This window comes from Triticum urartu, chromosome 6, assembly GCF_003073215.2.
Source record: "Triticum urartu cultivar G1812 chromosome 6, Tu2.1, whole genome shotgun sequence".
Lineage (NCBI taxonomy): Eukaryota > Viridiplantae > Streptophyta > Magnoliopsida > Poales > Poaceae > Triticum > Triticum urartu.
Genome location: NC_053027.1, coordinates 7,863,523 through 7,881,786, shown reverse-complemented (window position 1 = coordinate 7,881,786; position 18,264 = coordinate 7,863,523). Strand labels below are relative to the sequence as shown.

General features: G+C 44.2%; 1 protein-coding gene across 1 annotated transcript; it reads right to left on the bottom strand.

Moving 5' to 3' along the window:
- Positions 1-89: 89 nt before the first annotated feature.
- LOC125513964 (putative nitric oxide synthase) lies at positions 90-4,166 on the bottom strand. Its single transcript, XM_048679200.1, has 13 exons — positions 3,676-4,166; positions 3,394-3,579; positions 3,219-3,305; positions 3,067-3,146; positions 2,889-2,970; positions 2,776-2,796; positions 2,398-2,443; positions 2,178-2,296; positions 1,753-1,866; positions 1,590-1,664; positions 1,398-1,487; positions 1,003-1,112; positions 90-799 (listed from the first exon to the last, which is right to left on the bottom strand). The coding sequence occupies exons 1-13, from the start codon at positions 4,123-4,125 to the stop codon at positions 541-543; spliced, it is 1,719 nt and encodes a 572-aa protein (XP_048535157.1). The 5' UTR covers positions 4,126-4,166; the 3' UTR covers positions 90-540.
- Positions 4,167-18,264: the final 14,098 nt, after the last annotated feature.

Below are 18,264 nucleotides of genomic sequence, written 5' to 3'. Positions count from 1 at the left end.
ATTTATATGGAAAATGGGACCCTCGTTAGGTTCAATAGCCCACACATATTATGTGCACAAGTTAAGAATCTTTTTTTTAACAAAAGATGGGTCCGGAAGTACCTAGAGAGCTTGCATTAAACATACAGTGGTGCCAGTACATAGCTCATAAGAGGACTCAAAAGAGAGGAAATCACAACATAGTCCCTGTAAATTGCAGGAAGGACCCCTGACTGAGATCTAAGAAAGCAATCAGGTCCAAATTGCAGCTTTCGCCAGGATACGTTCCGGCCGCCGCCGGGGACAACACCACTTGGGACTGCCGGACCGCAACCACGCCATTACCAGCTCCACGAGAAGCCAGAAGAAGGTGGGATGGGCTCCAACATTTCATTGGAGGTTTCCTGAATCATTCTCATCAGCTGATCCTAAGCTAGAACTATGAATCCATCCCTATCAGATCATCCAAGAAACATAATGTCGGGGGCGTGACTGGATCACGCAGAGCTGCTCCAGCAGCATACACAAAAGACCAAAAATAGGCATTTGGCAACCGCAGCATCAGTAATGCCACTTGGGTCTCAGCTCCTCTTCTACCTCCGTCAGCTCCTGGTACCGGTACCACTGCAACGCCGCTTTACCGACTGGCAGTGGGGCGCGGACGAAGACCTCGACTGGTTTGGGTACATGTACTCTTAAATGCAACTCGCCACTGCCACCATTTTCTTCCTCGATGCTACTATCAGGGTCGCTAGATGGCACACCAAGTGGTTCAACCGCGATCCACCCGAGTCCAGATATCGCAATGTCACTAGCAGGCCTGCACAGGAAAGAAGGTGCCAATAAATCAATCAGGATGTAAAATGTTCAAATAAACAAAAATGCTCCTATATAGAGACTGTTATATATGGTTGCCTGTCATGAAGATAACATATATTACCAAATACCAGAGCAGTAACTCTGGTACTGGCCAGCAAAAGACTGCTGCAAAGCTAAGACCCCAATGTTAGTTGCAAACATTACCTATCAAGCTCTTCATATTTTATCTGCAATTCACGAACGCCCTGAAGCCCACACCATCCTTCAGCTCTCTCCTGACCGGTTGGGGGAGTCAACGTAACTCCCACTTCTCTCTGGAAAGTGAAAAGAAGAGGACAACAGGTTCAATTTTGTCTGAAATGAAAGCACACATTAAATCCATGTCCAAAATACCTCCACAGATGTCACAGCACCAAAATCTAGTTTTTAGCAGATGAGGTTACATGCCGTGGGACTCTTTCTTTGAGATGAATAAAGCTTAAATAAAGAAATAACTCCATTTCACAAATGCAATCAAGTTTTGTAAATAAATTTTGAAAGAAGAAATAGATTATTACTTCTAAGTAGAAGAAAATCAAACTCGTGGAACAGCCACATACCTTGTAAAATTCATCTGCTTCTGTGGTGGGGACCATATTAATACTTAGCTTCTTTGGTCCATAGAATGTTAGCCGTGTGCGTGGAAGAGCCTGGCAATTTATTGGTTATCATTTAGTGGCTGCTAATTTTACGAGTGACGCTGAGAAAGATGGAAAAATATCAGTACTGAAATTTTGAGAGCATTTAGGTACCTTAACAACATCTATACGGACAAGTCCCCCCCAGAACAACGTATTCCCGCTCAATCCAACATCTGTATCATTAGCCTGAACATAACATTATGGTCTGAAGAAAGAAATTAGTGTGGAAATTTTGAGAAAGTAGCATGGATTTTACAGATCAGGGTATACATACAGGAAAACATCGCCCCTTTAGGCGACTTTGTGGTGCAAGAGAAGGCAGATCATCAGCGTGGATAACTGCTGCCTGTCTATGGTGAAGATGGACTCCAGGTGTGTCGTATAATTTCTGTCATGCATAGATTAAAGAATATTAAGGTCCAAACTGGAAACCACAGGAGATACAAAATATAGGCGCTTATCCGTGTCATTTAAATGCACTTTTTAGAACATGCTAAAAATATATATTATGTATGGCGATTTAAGGCATCTAATTACCTAATTCTCTAAGTGAGCAGCATTTTGTTTAGCATATAAGCAGGGTACAGGAGAGATTATATTGGATTATCTGACAGCTACATCACATCAATAATGATGATACACTAGGTTCACATGTAAAGTAGTATACATATCTGAATGTGAAAACAAGTAGAAGCATACCCCTCCTCCTAAAAATGCTTCAATCTGAATAGGACCTAAGGTTGTTCCAGGAACAGCAGATTGTATTGGCTTGTATTTTTGAGCTGCAGCTGCCACTGGATCTTTATATGCCATTGTTTCTACAACAGGAATCTCCAACTATTAGCACGATGAAGATATGGATGAACAAAAAAAGATCACATAATCACAAAAAGGGTGGTAGAAGAATTTAAGGGCCTACTTAGCATAGCACTAATAAACGCAGATTTCCCAACATTTGCTGAACCCTGTAACAATGTATGAACGCATCAGATTGTCAGATATAACTACAGTACGCAATAAGCAGGCATGTTACTCGTACTGTTCAGATCGTCTTTATTAGCATAATGAAAAAGCAAATGAAGTAGATATGACCATCACCCTACTTTCTTATTTATTTGGCGAGGACGATCAGCCCTTCAAACATGCAAAGGACCATGACATGATTTTGGATATTTCTTATACACTTATTATTTTTGAGAAATGACAGGCATGAATTGCATTTTGAAACACAATTTGTAAAACAGGACAACACAATGTGATGTTTATGCCCCGGTCATAATGGGGGAATAATGCTTACCAGTATATATACATCCCGGGCCTGATAAGAGACATGAAAATGTAGTCAGGATTGCGCATGAGAAGTCAACAGCCAACACAAATAGGTAGACAGTAAGTGGATAACAAACTGACCTTCTTTTCCTGCTGAATCTCTGATATAACACCAGTGATGCCGACCAATGACTTTGAGCTTGTCAAATGGACGCTAAGGACACTAAGCACACAAAGCAAGATAATAAATTATCAGTTAGGTGAAGATCTGACGAAATAGAACGGAAAACTCAGCGACCGGGCAAAAAAAAATTCTCACTTGAGTTTCTTCCTAACAACAGACTCCACGACCCAATCGCCGATGCAATTCAAATCTGTGTCTCTAGGAAGGAGATCAACCTACAGAGCAGCTAGCTTCAGTTATCTGACAGCAGTAACAGTACTGAGAACTTGACGATGCACGAAATTCACCTTTGTTATCACAAGCACGATGGGATTAGCGCCGGCGAAATCGCGTATGCGTGCCAGGAAACTTCCGTTGAAGTCGACTATGTCAACCTACATTCATACACCAGCCAAAATGAGCACAAGCAAGAAAAGCAATTATGCATCAATCGATTGGGGCACAATAGCCCGAGTTGTTTACCAGTTTCACTATCAATGCTTTCTCGTGGCGGAGGTACGACAGCTTCTCCCTTAGCTCTTCGGCCGAAACAAACTGCTTGCCCCCCGGGTAACCGCCGTGGCCGCCGACGGCGGTCACCATGTGCCCGTGCGACAGCAGCTTGCACCTCCCGCATAGCACGGTTTTCAGCTGGTTGTGCCTCTTCTTCTGCTCACATCGTGTCATGTCAGTCCGTGCTCCGATAAGCCGGTGAACCTACACGCTGAGAATGGCGGCGGACTGAGCGCGTGGATGGCCGCTTACCAGGTCGTAGGTGGCGGGCTCGACGTGGCCGGGGGACCCCGCCTCGCCGGTGTGCAGCGGGGCGCCGCAGCCGTAGCAGCAGGCGACGCCGGAGGGCGTCTTCTTGGCGAGGGCCCTCCGCTTCTCCTTGCGGCGGCGGCGCCTCTCGGCGTCTTCCTCCGGCGCGCGCGCGGGGCCGCGTGCCGCGGCCGCGGCCGCGAGCTGCCGCCCCAGGTACACGTCGCCCCGCGTCGGCGCGGCGGGGCCGACCCCGTCCGCGGGAGTGGACGGCGACGGCGGCGGCGAAGGGGACGGAGCGCTGGAAGGGGCGGCGCGCGCGCGGGTGGAGAGGGAGAGGGAGACGGAGGAGGGGGCGGTGGCGGACGGGTGGTGCTTGGCGGGGACGGCGAGCGGCGGTGACGGGGACTTGGGGAAGGAGAGGAAGAGCGGGCGCGGGCACGCCGACGCCATTGGAGGCGGAGCGGAGGGGGGAAAGGCGAAGCTTTCGGCTCTCCGTGGCGGGAGCGGTGGGTGGCCTTATCCGCTTCGCCGTAGAGGGAGCAACACGGGCCGCTCAAGGCCTAGCTACCGGGCTGTTGTAACAAACACATTCGGCCCAGTGGAGAGTAACACAAGGCCTGACTGAGCCCGCATTTTCGGCCAGATAAACCACTAGATTAGGACGCGTATCTGGTGAACATGGTTCCACGCGCAACCCTTATAAAGTAAATTCGAAAAGAATGCTGAAAAAATATTTAAAAACTGAATTTATTTTTGTAATATACATAGTCAACCTATACCTGCGTATGAAGAAATCACAACCATGGTAATCTGGACAAAAATGACAAAATCGAAGCTATATTCAAAAACACTGTTTGATGAATGGTATGGTCACAATTATATTCCCTTCACTAAGAATACCATGGATGTCAATACATCACAAAACTTCACACGTGAGTAGAATGGTCAACTAAGCTTGATACCACGAAATTTCAGAATTTCTTAAAATTTGCAGTTTTTATGACTTTACTGTTCATATGGGTGCGCATGAAACCATGTTCACCTTTGTATTTTTGCTAGATTACATTTCTATTGAGTTCTAAAATTAGTTTTTTGACGTCGGTAATAACTAGATTCTCATATCCTCCTGTAAAAAATATAACTACATCCTCACATTTCATACTTTGTGGAAATTTGATATAAATTAAGCTCAAGCATTTAATGAAAAAAATTATTTCAGGCCATATAAATGTATATTATTCCCTCTATTTTAATTTAGGCACATCTCCAAAAGATTTTTGTACCAATGTAAATCATCATTTTCTGCGCATGCTAGATGGACCGGAGTTTTCTCCTCATTTTTGCTTAGCCATGGGAAATGATCACCCTTCTGGGCAGTGGCAGACCTAGAATCGCAAGATTGGGGGTGCCACGGTTCAAAGTTTATACAAAATGTCATCATAATCTTAAGAAATAGTCTAAAATAGCAAAAACTTAATGGGTATTTAGTGTTAAGTACTCCTATATGGTAAGATAAATTTTACAATGTTGGAGGGGTTGTCATGGCACCCACGACACACTCACTATATCCGCCCTGCTCCCAGTGAGTGATGGATGGCTTGGGGCTGGTAATATTGCAGCTGGCACCTTGTAGTATTCCGTGTCAATGGTTTTGGTGTTGGTACTATTGGAGATATCATTCTATGACCTCCTAAGTTTGCCTCTATTGCGCCCTCTAGTATTATGTGTTGCTCTCTCCTTTTGCTAGTGGCACTAGTGCAGAAACCTTTATAAGCAGAAGTTATTAGTGGGCGTGCCTAAGGAACATGTCACTAGTATCTGATCGAAATACTAGCGGTATTGTAAAAAATGGCACAACATCTAATGGGCACATAGTAAAAGGGGCCCAACAGCTAGCCTTGTAGAAATTACCTGTGTCATGTGGGCAAAAATCATATATACACATGCCACAAGTAAACTGGACATTTTCCCTAAAAAAAAAGTAAACTGGACATTTACTAGTGGTATGTGCGTATATGTGCACAAGCACTGGTAATCTCTGTATCATTTAAATATTACTATTTTTTGATTTATAAGTCTAAATCAAATGGTTCTTTTTTACATTTTTGTAAATTAATAGATGTATTCAATAGAGTAAATTTTATTTTTTGTTTACCATATTTACATAAAAGGAAATATCAATAATATGCAAGTAATATATGTTAGTTTGAAAATTTTCTAGTGAATGTCTAGATTTTTTTTTTCATTTGTTTGCTTTGAAACCTGTTCTACACTTATCATACATCATTACTTATTTTATGTCAAAATTTAGCATTTTAGGGTTCATTTGATATATATAAATCACTAAGTGCATTTCTAGACATTTAACATATATAGTTGATATTTGAATTGCAAGTACAAAAAAATACAAAATAATAGGTACAGATGGGTTAAAAAACTTCTTTATGTTATTGAGTCTATTTTCAAGCTTTATCATATAATTGAAAAGTAATTCCAAACATCAGGTTGCCAAGACTTCACCACCACACCAGAGCTTATTGATTTTTCCATTATAAAAAATGTGAACAAAGTCTGAAAAATACGAAACTTGACATGATGTCATGATATGACACCTAGAGGTTATGTTGAAGTTTTGAGAAGGTTCAACATAAGTTGCTATGCAAACTACTTATAAACCAAACCAACTTTGAGGAAGAATTGTGGCTAGTTTGAGAGGGAATGGATCAGTTTTGTAGGCGACGCGATGAATGTTTTCACTACTTGACCATCAACCTTTTCTACACTCGATATACACCTTTTACATTTTTCCATGTTAAAATTTCAAAAAATTTACGGTCCATTTGCTATTTTTAAGCCACGAAGTGCATTCAGAATTCCTTGAAGATGCTCCACAAACTTTGTGAAACATTTTGAAATTATAGACACGCACTCTTGAGGTCATATCATGATGCCCTACAGAGGGACTGCGGGGGTGGGCCAAAGAGTACCGCGGCATGCGTCCGTAGCAAGGAGGCCGTCGATAGGCTGACAAGACTTTTCTCCCTCTAGCAGCACTCGCGCTCAGTTATCCTCGGCAGTGCGTCAATGCCAGCAGTGGAGCTGTGGAGAGTGAGGCGGAGCTGTGCGCAAGGCTGGCCTAGGGCCGATCCTGAGATTTCAGGGGCCTGGAGCAAGACAACAAAAAGAGGCCCTAAGAGCATCTCCACTCGCGCCCCCAACAAACCCAAGGCAGTTTTTTTCGCGTCGGCGCCGAAAAAAACCCCCTAGTCGCGCCCCCAGGACGCTGAAATCCGTCGGCTCGGCCCGTTTTTTGGCCCGACGATCCCAGACCGACCGAGCGCAACTGGGGCGCTTGGGGGCTCTGGCGGAAGGAAAAACCGCATCTGGGACACCACTGTCAGGCGAAAACGCACCTTGCATGTCCAGATTCACCCCCCCGCACGCCCTCCCACCACCTTGCCGATCCCGTCGCCACCCACCCACCCACTGCCGCTACATAGGCCATTCCTTCGCCGGAAAAATAGAGGGTTTCGCCGCGGCATCCTCCACCCCGTTCTTGGGCGAGCTTTCCGGCGCTCCGGCCACGCAGGGCTGGAATACCGACGGTTGCACGCCTACCACGCCCGCCGGGTGTTTGGTGATTTATTTGCTCAGCGATGGACTCAGACGACGAGGAGGTGCTCGCAGCGCTGCTGGAGGAGGATGCCGATGCCGACGCACATGACGAATAGCATCTCATGGTCCTCGCCGCCCTGGCCAGCCTGATCGCGAGCAATGCAAAGCCACGGCGAGGTGGCTCGGCGCCGGGCCGGTTGAAGGCAAAGCAAAGGCATCGACTGGAAGGCTATTGCTTGCTCTACTCCGACTACTTCGTCGACGAAGAGCATCAAATATGGGAGATCATGATTTTCTGTGTCATCTTGCACAACATGATCACTGAGAGTGAGCAGGAAGAGCCAGTGTTTGACACTGAACCATATTACAGGCAGGGTCCTCTTGCCCAAGTTGATCACCAGCTATCGGCAATCTGAACTGCCTTCCTCAATATGCGCCAGAAGATCTGAAACCCACAGGTGCATCAACAATTACAGCAGGATCTGGTGAAGCACCTATGAAGGCTCAAGGGCAACGCCTAACTCGACGTGTGATGAAATATGTGTTTTTATTTGTTGAACTATTTGATTTGTATTGATTTTCTGTGATGAACTATGTGATAAAAATTACCAGATGTCTATACTCGTGTAATCCTCAGCAGTAACTAAAGCTAGTTCTTCTGAATTCCTAGCAGTAGAGGTACTCGTGTGTGTTCTAACAAACTGCTCAAATGTCTATACTCCTTTCGAGGACTCAGTCAAGTCATATGCCAGTTTTCATTCTAATTACCAGATGGATACTAGCAATCTTGCTAATTAGCACTGCTAATCAAACATATGATACAAGAAATTAAGAACACTGCTAATAAAAAACGCTAAGAAAGGTATGGAACAAGATACCTGGATGGCTAGAAAATTAGAAATTGCAAAATTTTGTTGCTGCTTACAACTCACAAACATACATCTGAGTTGCTCTTTTCGAATCCCAATGAAAACATGAAATTAGAGTGAGAAAGAGATATGTATGAGGATGATCTTTATGAATGGATGAACGATCTCACAAGACTATAAGAAGAGGGGATTTGCGTTGAAGAAGAGGTTGATTACAATCTGGAAAATCGCTATACCTTCTTCCACTAATTGTGCCCTGCAGCCGGAAATCTCAATTAGACGTCCTCATACATATCTGTGGGGCGTTGTCGACCTTGGCAACGCTGAGTCTCAGGCTGATTTGTTGGTAATTGGGGAAGAGATGGAATAAAGCCGAGAAGATTGCGGGTACGACAAGCCGAGAAGTAATCAATCTGTAACCTTTTTTCCCTTCGGTGAGAATAGGGAATTTTTTTTTCTTTTTTTTTTAAAACGAAGGCAAAAGATTTGCTTCATCGATTAATTAAGAAGAAGAGAATTGCCCAGTTAATTAATGGAAAACCGGACGAAAACCGATACATATAGACCACATGCGGACTACTCGCTAAGAAAGAAACTCCATGACACCACGATCAACCACTAGTAGAAAAACGGGCTTTTGTTCGGGTCTGGCCAGCCCATTAGTCCCGGTTCTACCACGAACCGGGACCAATGAAGTCATTTGTCCCGGTTCGTGAGCCCAGGGGGCCGGCCGAGGCCTCGTGGGCATTGGTCCCGGTTCGTCTGGGCCCATTTGTCTCGGTTCTTAGCACGAACCGCGACCAATGGGCCTCGCTCCTGGCCCACAACCATTGGTCCTGGTTCGTGGCAGGAACCGGGACAGAAGGAAGGCCTTTAGTCCCGGTTCTAGCCACGAACCGGGACAAATGAGTTGCCTATATATACCCCATGCCGGCGAGCGGAGCACTCCACAGTGCTCTGTTTTTTGCTGGCTGACGAGGGGAGGGCATTGGGTGCTCTAGCTCACCTCCTATGCACATGAGGTGTTCGATGAAATGCCCGAGCCACACTAATTAAGCTTTCTCCTCTCGAAGCTCGACCCCCAAGCTTGAAATGCCCGAGCCACACTAGTTAAGCTTTCTCCTCTCGAAGCTCAACCCCCAAGCTTCATTTTTTCCGAGATTTGTCTAGGTTTAGCGGTCTGTCACGCCCCGTCCTCGTCTTCACCACCGTCGATCGCCCACGCCGATCTCGTCGCTGGCACCACCGTGGTGAGCCTCTTGTTCTTATCTTCTTTCTGAAAGAAAAAAAATCTTACTTTAGATAGATACTTGTCTAATTTTCTTACTTTTGACACACATAATTATATATAATGCACGCAGATGAACCGACAATGGATGTACGGTGACAGACACACCTCTGAGTACATTAAGGGCGTGCATAATTTTCTTGAAGTGGCTGAGGCAAACAAGCAGAATGGTTTTATGTGTTGTCCATGCCCTAATTGTGGGAATACGAGGTCTTACTCTGACAAGAAAATCCTTCACACCCACTTGCTTTATAAGGGTTTCATGCCACACTATAATGTTTGGACGAAGCACGAAGAATAGGGGTTATGATGGAAGACAGCGAAGAAGAGGAGGACGATGACAACTATGTGCCTCCTGAATACGGTGATGTAGCAACAGGGGAAGCTGAAGATCAAGAGGAAGCTGAAGATCCAGAGGAACCAGACGATGTGCCCGATGATGATCTCCGCCGGGTCATTGTTGATGCAAGGGAAAAGTGCGAAAGTGAAAAGGAGAAGCTGAAGTTCGATCGCATGTTAGAGGATCACAAAAAACGGTTGTACCCCAATTGCGAAGATGGCAACACAAAGCTCGGTACCGTACTGGAATTGCTACAGTGGAAGGCAGAGAATGTTGTGCCTGACAAAGGATTTGAGAAGCTACTGAACATATTGAAGACGAAGCTTCCAAAGGATAACGAATTGCCCGACAGTACGTACGCAGCAAAGAAGGTCGTATTCCCTCTAGGATTGGAGGTGGAGAAGATACATGCATGCCCTAATGACTGCATCCTCTATCGCGGTGTGTACAAGGATTTGAACGCATGCCCGGTATGCGGTGCATCGCGGTATAAGATCAAACGAGATGACCCTGGTGATGTTGAGGGCGAGCTCCGCAGGAAGAGGGTTCCTGCGAAGGTGATGTGGTATGCTCCTATAATACCACGGTTGAAACGACTGTTCAGAAACAAAGAGCATGCCAAGTTGATGCGATGGCACAGTGAGGACCGTAAGAAAGACAGGAAGTTGAGAGCACCCCCTGATGGGTCGCAGTGGAGAAAAATCGAGAGAAAGTTCTGGGCTGAGTTTGCAAGTGACCCAAGGAACGCATGGTTTGCTTTAAGCGTGGATGGCATTAATCCTTTCGGGGAGCAGAGCAGAAATCACAGCACCTGGCCCGTGACTCTATGTATGTATAACCTTTCTCCTTGGATGTGCATGAAGCGGAAGTTCATTATGATGCCAATTCTCATCCAAGGCCCTAGCAACCCGGCAACGACATTGATGTGTACCTAAAGCCATTAGTTGAAGAACTCTTACAACTGTGGAATGGAACAGGTGTACGTGCGTGGGATGAGCACATGAGGGAAGAATTTGACCTAAAGGCGTTGCTGTTCGTGACCATCAATGATTGCCCCGCTCTCAGTAACCTTTCAGGACAGAAAAACAAGGGATACCATGCATGCACATACTGTTTAGCTGACACCGAAAGTATATACCTGAACAGATGCAGGAAGAATGTGTACCTGGTCCATCGTCGATTTCTCCCGACCAACCATCAATGTCGAAAGAAAGGCAAGCATTTCAAAGGCGAGGCAGATCACCGGAAGAAGCCCGCCATGCGTACCGGTGATCACGTACTTGCTATGGTCTCTCATTTACAAGTAATATTTGGAAAGGGTCCCGGCGGACTAGCTGTTCCGAATGACGCTGAGGGACGCGCACCCATGTGGAAGAAGAAATCTATATTTTGGGACCTACCCTACTGGAAAGAGCTAGAGGTACACTCTTCAATCGACGTGATGCACGTGACGAAGAACCTTTGCGTGAACCTGTTAGGCTTCTTGGGCGTGTATGGCAAGACAAAAGATACACCTGAGGCACGGGAGGACCTGCAACGTTTGCACAAAAAAGATGACATGCCTCCAAAGCAGTATGAAGGTCCTGCCAGCTACGCTCTTACCAAAGAAGAGAAGGAAATCTTTTTTGAATGCCTGCTCAGTATGAAGGTCCCGACTGGCTTCTCGTCGAATATAAAGGGAATAATAAATATTCCAGAGAAAAAGTTCCAGAACCTAAAGTCTCATGACTGCCACGTGATTATGACGCAACCGCTTCTGGTTGCATTGAGGGGGCTTCTACCAGAAAACGTCCGATTAGCCATTGTGAAGCTATGTGCATTCCTCAATGCAATCTCTCAGAAGGTGATCGATCCAGAAATCATACCAAGGCTAAGGAGTGATGTGGCGCAATGTCTTGTCAGTTTCGAGCTGGTGTTCCCACCATCCTTCTTCAATATCATGACGCACGTCCTAGTTCATCTAGTCGACGAGATTGTCATTCTGGGCCCTGTATTTCTACACAATATGTTCCCCTTTGAGAGGTTCATGGGAGTCCTAAAGAAATATGTCCGTAACCGTGCTAGGCCAGAAGGAAGCATCTCCATGGGCCATCAAACAGAGGATGTCATTGGGTTTTGTGTTGACTTCATTCCTGGCCTTAAGAAGATAGGTCTCCCTAAATCGCGGTATGATGGGAGACTGACTGGAAAGGCACGCTAGGAGCGGACTCAATAATATGCAGGGACGGGCATTCTTGGTCTCAAGCACACTACACAGTTCTACAGAACTCTACCTTGGTGACCCCGTATGTCGATGAACACAAGAACAGTCTGCGCTCCAAACACCCGGAGCAGTGTGACGACTGGATTACATGTGAACACATCAGGACTTTCAACAGTTGGTTGGAAACACGTCTCAGAGGTGACACCACTGTTTGTGATGAGTTGTACTCGTTGTACTCGTTGTCCAGGGGACCATCTTCGACTGTATTGACTTACAAAGGATACGAGATAAATGGGAATACATTTTACACGATCGCCCAAGATCAAAAGAGCATCAATCAAAATAGCGGTGTCCGCTTTGATGCAGCAACCGAGAGGGGAAAGGACACATACTATGGTTTGATACGTCTCCGTCGTATCTACTTTTTACAAACACTTTTGCCCTTGTTTTGGACTCTAACTTGCATGATTTGAATGGAACTAACCCGGACTGACGTTGCTTTCAGCAGAATTGCCATGGTGTTATTTATGTGCAGAAACAAAAGTTCTCGGAATGACCTGAAACTTCACAGAACATCTTTTCGGAAATAATAAAAAATCCTTGCCAAATATGAAGACCAGGGGGCCCACACCCTGTCCACGAGGGTGGGGGCGCGCCCTCCCCCCTAGGGCGCACCCCTACCTCGTGGGCCCCCTGAGGGTCCTCCGACGCCAACTCCAACTCTATATATTTGCTTTCGGGGAGAAAAAAATGAAGGAGAAGAAATAATCGCGTTTTACGATACGAAGCCGCTGCCAAGCCCTAAAACCTCTCGGGAGGGCTGATCTAGAGTCCGTTCGGGGCTCCGGAGAGGGGGATTCGTCGCCGTCGTCATCATCAACCATCCTCCATCACCAATTTCATGATGCTCACCGCCGTGCGTGAGTAATTCCATTGTAGGCTTGCTGGACGGTGATGGGTTGGATGAGATCTATCATGTAATCGAGTTAGTTTTGTTAGGGTTTGATCCCTAGTATCCACTATGTTTTGAGATTGATGTTGCTATGACTTTGCTATGCTTAATGCTTGTCACTAGGGCCCGAGTGCCATGATTTCAGATCTGAACCTATTATGTTTTCATGAATATATGTGTGTTCTTGATCATATCTTGCAAGTCTATAGTCACCAACTATGTGTTATGATCCGACAACCCCGAAGTGACAATAATCGGGACCACTCCCGATGATGACCATAGTTTGAGGAGTTCATGTATTCACTATGTGCTAATGCTTTGTTCCGGTTCTCTATTAAAAGGAGGTCTTAATATCCCTTAGTTTCCATTAGGACCCCGCTGCCACGGGAGGGTAGGACAAAATATGTCATGCAAGTTCTTTTCCATAAGCACGTATGACTATATTCGGAATACATGCCTACATTACATTGACGAATTGGAGCTAGTTCTATGTCACCCTATGTTATGCTTGTTACATGATGAACCGCATCCGGCATAATTCTCCATCACCGATCCAATGCCTACGAGCTTTTCCTATATTGGTTCTCGCTTATTTACTTTTCCGTTGGTACTGTTACAATCACTACAAAACACCAAAAAAATATTACTTTTGCTATCTTTACTTTTGTTACCGTTACCACTACTATCATATTACTTTGCTACTAAATACCTTGCTGCAGATACTAAGTTATCTAGGTGAATTGACAACTCAACTGCTAATACTTGAGAATTTCTTTGGCTCCCCTTGTGTCGAATCAATAAATTTGGGTTGAATACTCTACCCTCGAAAACTGTTGCGATCCCCTATACTTGTGGGTTATCAAGACTATTTTCTGGCGCTGTTGCCGGGGAGCATAGCTCTATTCTTTGAGTCACTTGGGATTTATATCTGCTGGACACTATGAAGAACTTGAAAGACGCTAAGACAACAATTTATCCCTCAACTACGAGGGGAGGTAAGGAACTGCCCTCTAGCTCTGCACTTGATTCACCTTCTGTTTTGAGTAAGCTTGCGACACCTAAACTTGCTTCTACTATTCGTTCTGATATGTCACATGTTATTGATGATGCCACTTCTACTATGCATGATACTTATGATGAAACTACTTCTATGCTTGATACTACTATGCCACTTGGTGAATTTCTTGATGAACAAATTGTTAGGGCTAGAGAGAAAGAAATTATTGAAACTGATTATATTGATGAAAGTGATGATGAAGATATGCCTGTTATTCCTAAGGGTTATGTTTTTGATATAGAAGATTCTGGAGCTATTTTAGCTTGCAAAGATAGATATGAACTCAAGAGATTATTGACTGAATGGAATAAGCAATCTCTTAAAGATAGAATGAAACCTGACCCTGCTTTTGCTACTTCACCTATTTGTGTTGCCGATAAGAATTATTGATTCTCTGTTGATCCTGATATAATTACTTTGGTTGAATCCGATCCTATGGTTATGAATCTGAAACTGTTGTGGCACATCTTACTAAATTGAATGATATAGCCACCCTGTTCACTAATGATGAGAGATCTCGCTACTTTTATATCCTTAAAACATTTCCGTTCTCATTAAAGGGTGATGCTAAGATATGGTTTAATTCTCTTGATCCTGGTTGTGTGCGTAGTCCCCAGGATATGATTTTTTACTTCTCTGCTAAATATTTCCCTGCTCATAAGAAACAAGCTGCTTTGAGGGAAATATACAACTTTGTGCAAATTGAAGAAGAGAGTCTCCCACAAGCTTGGGGGAGGCTTCTCAAGTTACTTAATGCTTTGCCTGATCATCCTCTTAAGAAAAAATGAAATATTTGATATCTTTTATAGTGGACTAACCGATGCTTATAGAGATTACCTGGATAGTTGTGCTGGTTCTGTTTTCAGGGAAAGAACACCGGATGAAGCTGAAATTCTATTGAATAATATGTTGACAAATGAAAATAATTGGACACTTTCTGAGCCAGCTCCTGCTCCAATTAATGAGCCTATTCCTAAACCAACTCCGAAGAAGAGAGGTGTTCTATTTCTCAGTCCTGAAGATATGCAAGAGGCAAAGAAATCTATGAAAGAAAAAGATATTAAAGCTGAAGACGTTAAGAATTTACCTCCTATTGAAGAAATACATGGTTTTAATCTACCGCCTGTTGAAGAAACATATTATTCTAATCCATTAGCTATTGAAGAACCTTCTGGTCTTGATAACCCGACACAGGTAGTAAAGGTAAATTCTCTCTATAGATTTGATGAAGGTGATATTCCTCACTATAAGTCTGCTAGACAATGCTTAGAAGAGTTTGATAATTTTATTATCAAACAAGAAAATTTTAATGCTTATTTTGGTAGACAATTGAAATACAATTCAAATTTGCTTAAACACTTGGGTGATTATATGGCTAATATTAGAGGTGAACTTAAACTCGTTAGCAAACATGCTTCCATGGTCACGACTCAAGTAGAACAAGTACTTCAGGCTCAAAATGATTTGCTCAATGAAATGAATAGTAAACAAAATGATCATCCTGTTAGAGTGGCTACTAGAACTGGTAGAATGACTCAGGAACCTTTGTATCCTGAAGGCCACCCTAAGAGAATTGAGCAAGATTCTTAGAGAAATAATATTGATATACCCAGTCCTTCTAAAAAGAAGAAAAAGAAAAATGATAGGACTTTGCAAACTTCTAGTGAACCTATTGCTGAACCACCTGAGAATCCAAATGATATATCTATGTCTGATACTGAAACACAATCTGGTAATGAACATGAACCTAATGAAAATGTTAATGATGATGTTCATGATAATGCTCAACCTAGTAATGATAATGATGTAGAAATTGAACCTGCTGTTGATCTTGATAACCCACAATCAAAGAATCAACGTTATGATAAGAGAGACTTTGTTGCTAGGAAACATGGTAAAGAAAGAGAACCATGGATTCAGAAACCCATGCCTTTTCCTCCCAAACCATCCAAGAAAAAGGATGATGAGGATTTTGAGCGCTTTGCTGAAATGATTAGACCTATCTTTTTGCGTATGCGATTGACTGATATGCTCAAAATGAATCCTTATGCTAAATATATGAAAGATATTGTCACTAATAAAAGAAAGATACCGGAAGCTGAAATTTCCACCATGCTTGCTAATTATACTTTTAAGGGTGGAATACCAAAGAAACTTGCAGATCCAGGAGTACCTACTATACCATGCTCCATTAAAAGAAATTATGTTAAAACTGCTTTATGTGATCTTGGAGCCGGCGTTAGTGTTATGCCTCTCTTTATATTGTTGGGGAACGTAGTAATTTCAAAAATTTCCTACGCACACGCAAGATCATGGTGATGCATAGCAACGATAGGGGAGAGTGTTGTCCACGTACCCTCGTAGACCGAAAGCGGAAGCGTTAGCACAACGCGGTTGATGTAGTCGTACGTCTTCACGATCCGACCGATCAAGTACCGAACGCACGATGATACGTCCATTTTGCATCATGCTTTTATATCGATAATTATTGCATTATGGGCTGTTATTTCACGTTATGTCACAATACTTATGGCTATTCTCTCTTATTTTACAAGGTTTACATGAAGAGGGAGAATGCCGGTAGCTGGAATTCTGGGATGGAAAAGGATCAAATATTAGAGACCTATTCTGTGCAACTCCAAAAGTCCTGAAACTCCACGGAATATCTTAAAAGAAATAAAGAAAAATCCTCGCCAAAGATGAAGGCCAGGGGGCCCACACCCTACTCACGAGGGTGGGGGGCGCCCCCCCTCCTAGGGCGCCCCCTACCTCATGGGCCCCCTGGTGGCCCTCCGACGTCCATCTTCTCCTATATGAAGTCTTTCGTCAAGAAAAAACCAGAAGGAACCTTTCGGGACGAGACTCCGCCGCCATGAGGCGGAACCTTGGCGGAACCAATCTAGGGCTCCGGCAGAGCTGTTCTGCCAGGGATACTTCCCTCCGGGAGGGGGAAATCATCGCCATCGTCATCACCAACGCTCCTCTCATGGGATGAGGGCAATCTCCATCAATATCTTCACCAGCACCATCTCATCTCCAAACCCTAGTTCATCTCTTGTATCCAATTCTTGTCTCCAAGTCCGGGATTGGTGCTAGTAGGTTGCTAGTAGTGTTGATTACTCCTTGTAGTTGATGCTAGTTGGTTTATTTGGTGGAAGATCATATGTTCAGATCCTTTATGCATATTATTACCCCTCTGATTATGAACATGAATATGCTTTGTGAGTAGTTACGTTTGTTCCCGAGGACAAGGGAGAAGTCTTGCTATTAGTAGTCGTGTGAATTTGGTATTCGTTCGATATTTTGATAAGATATATGTTGTCTAGCCTCTAGTGGTGTTATGTGAACGTCGACTACATAACACTTCACCATTATTTGGGCCTAGAGGAAGGCATTGGGAAGTAATAAGTAGATGATGGGTTGCTAGAGTGACAGAAGCTTAAACCCTAGTTTATGCGTTGCTTCGTAAGGGGCTGATTTGGATCCACATGTTTCATGCTATGGTTAGGTTTACCTTAATACTTTTGTTGTAGTTGCGGATGCTTGCAATAGAGGTTAATCATAACTGGGATGCTTGTTCAAGTAAGAACAGCACCCAAGCACCGGTCCACCCACATACCAAATTATCAAAGTACCGAACGCGAATCATATGAACGCGATGAAAACTAGCTTGGCGATATTCCCATGTGTCCTCGGGAGCACTTTTCCTTATATAAGAGTTTGTTCCGGCTTGTCCTTTGCTACAAAAAGGATTGGGCCACCTTGCTGCACTTTATTTACTTTTGTTACTCGTTGCTCGTTATAATTTATCTTGTCACAAAACTATCTGTTACCACTTATTTCAGTGCTTGCAGAGAATACCTTGCTGAAAACCGCTTATCATTTCCTTCTGCTCCTCATTGGGTTCGACACTCTTACTTATCGAAAGGACTACGATAGATCCCCTATACTTGTGGGTCATCACACGACACCTCCGAGTTCAGCACACGTTCAGCCCGATGAAGTCCCTCAAACTCCGATCCAGCCGAGTGTTGAGGGAGAGTTTCATCAGCACGATGGCTTGGTGACGATAATGATGTTCTACCGATGCAGGGCTTCGCCTAAGCACCGCTACAGTATTATCGAGGTGGGCTATGGTGGAGGGGGGCACCGCAGACGGCTAAAAATCAAACGATCAATTGTTATGTCTTTGGGGTGCCCCCTGCCCCCGTATATAAAGGAGTGGAGGAGGGGGAGGGCCGGCCCTCTCTATGGCGCGCCCTAGG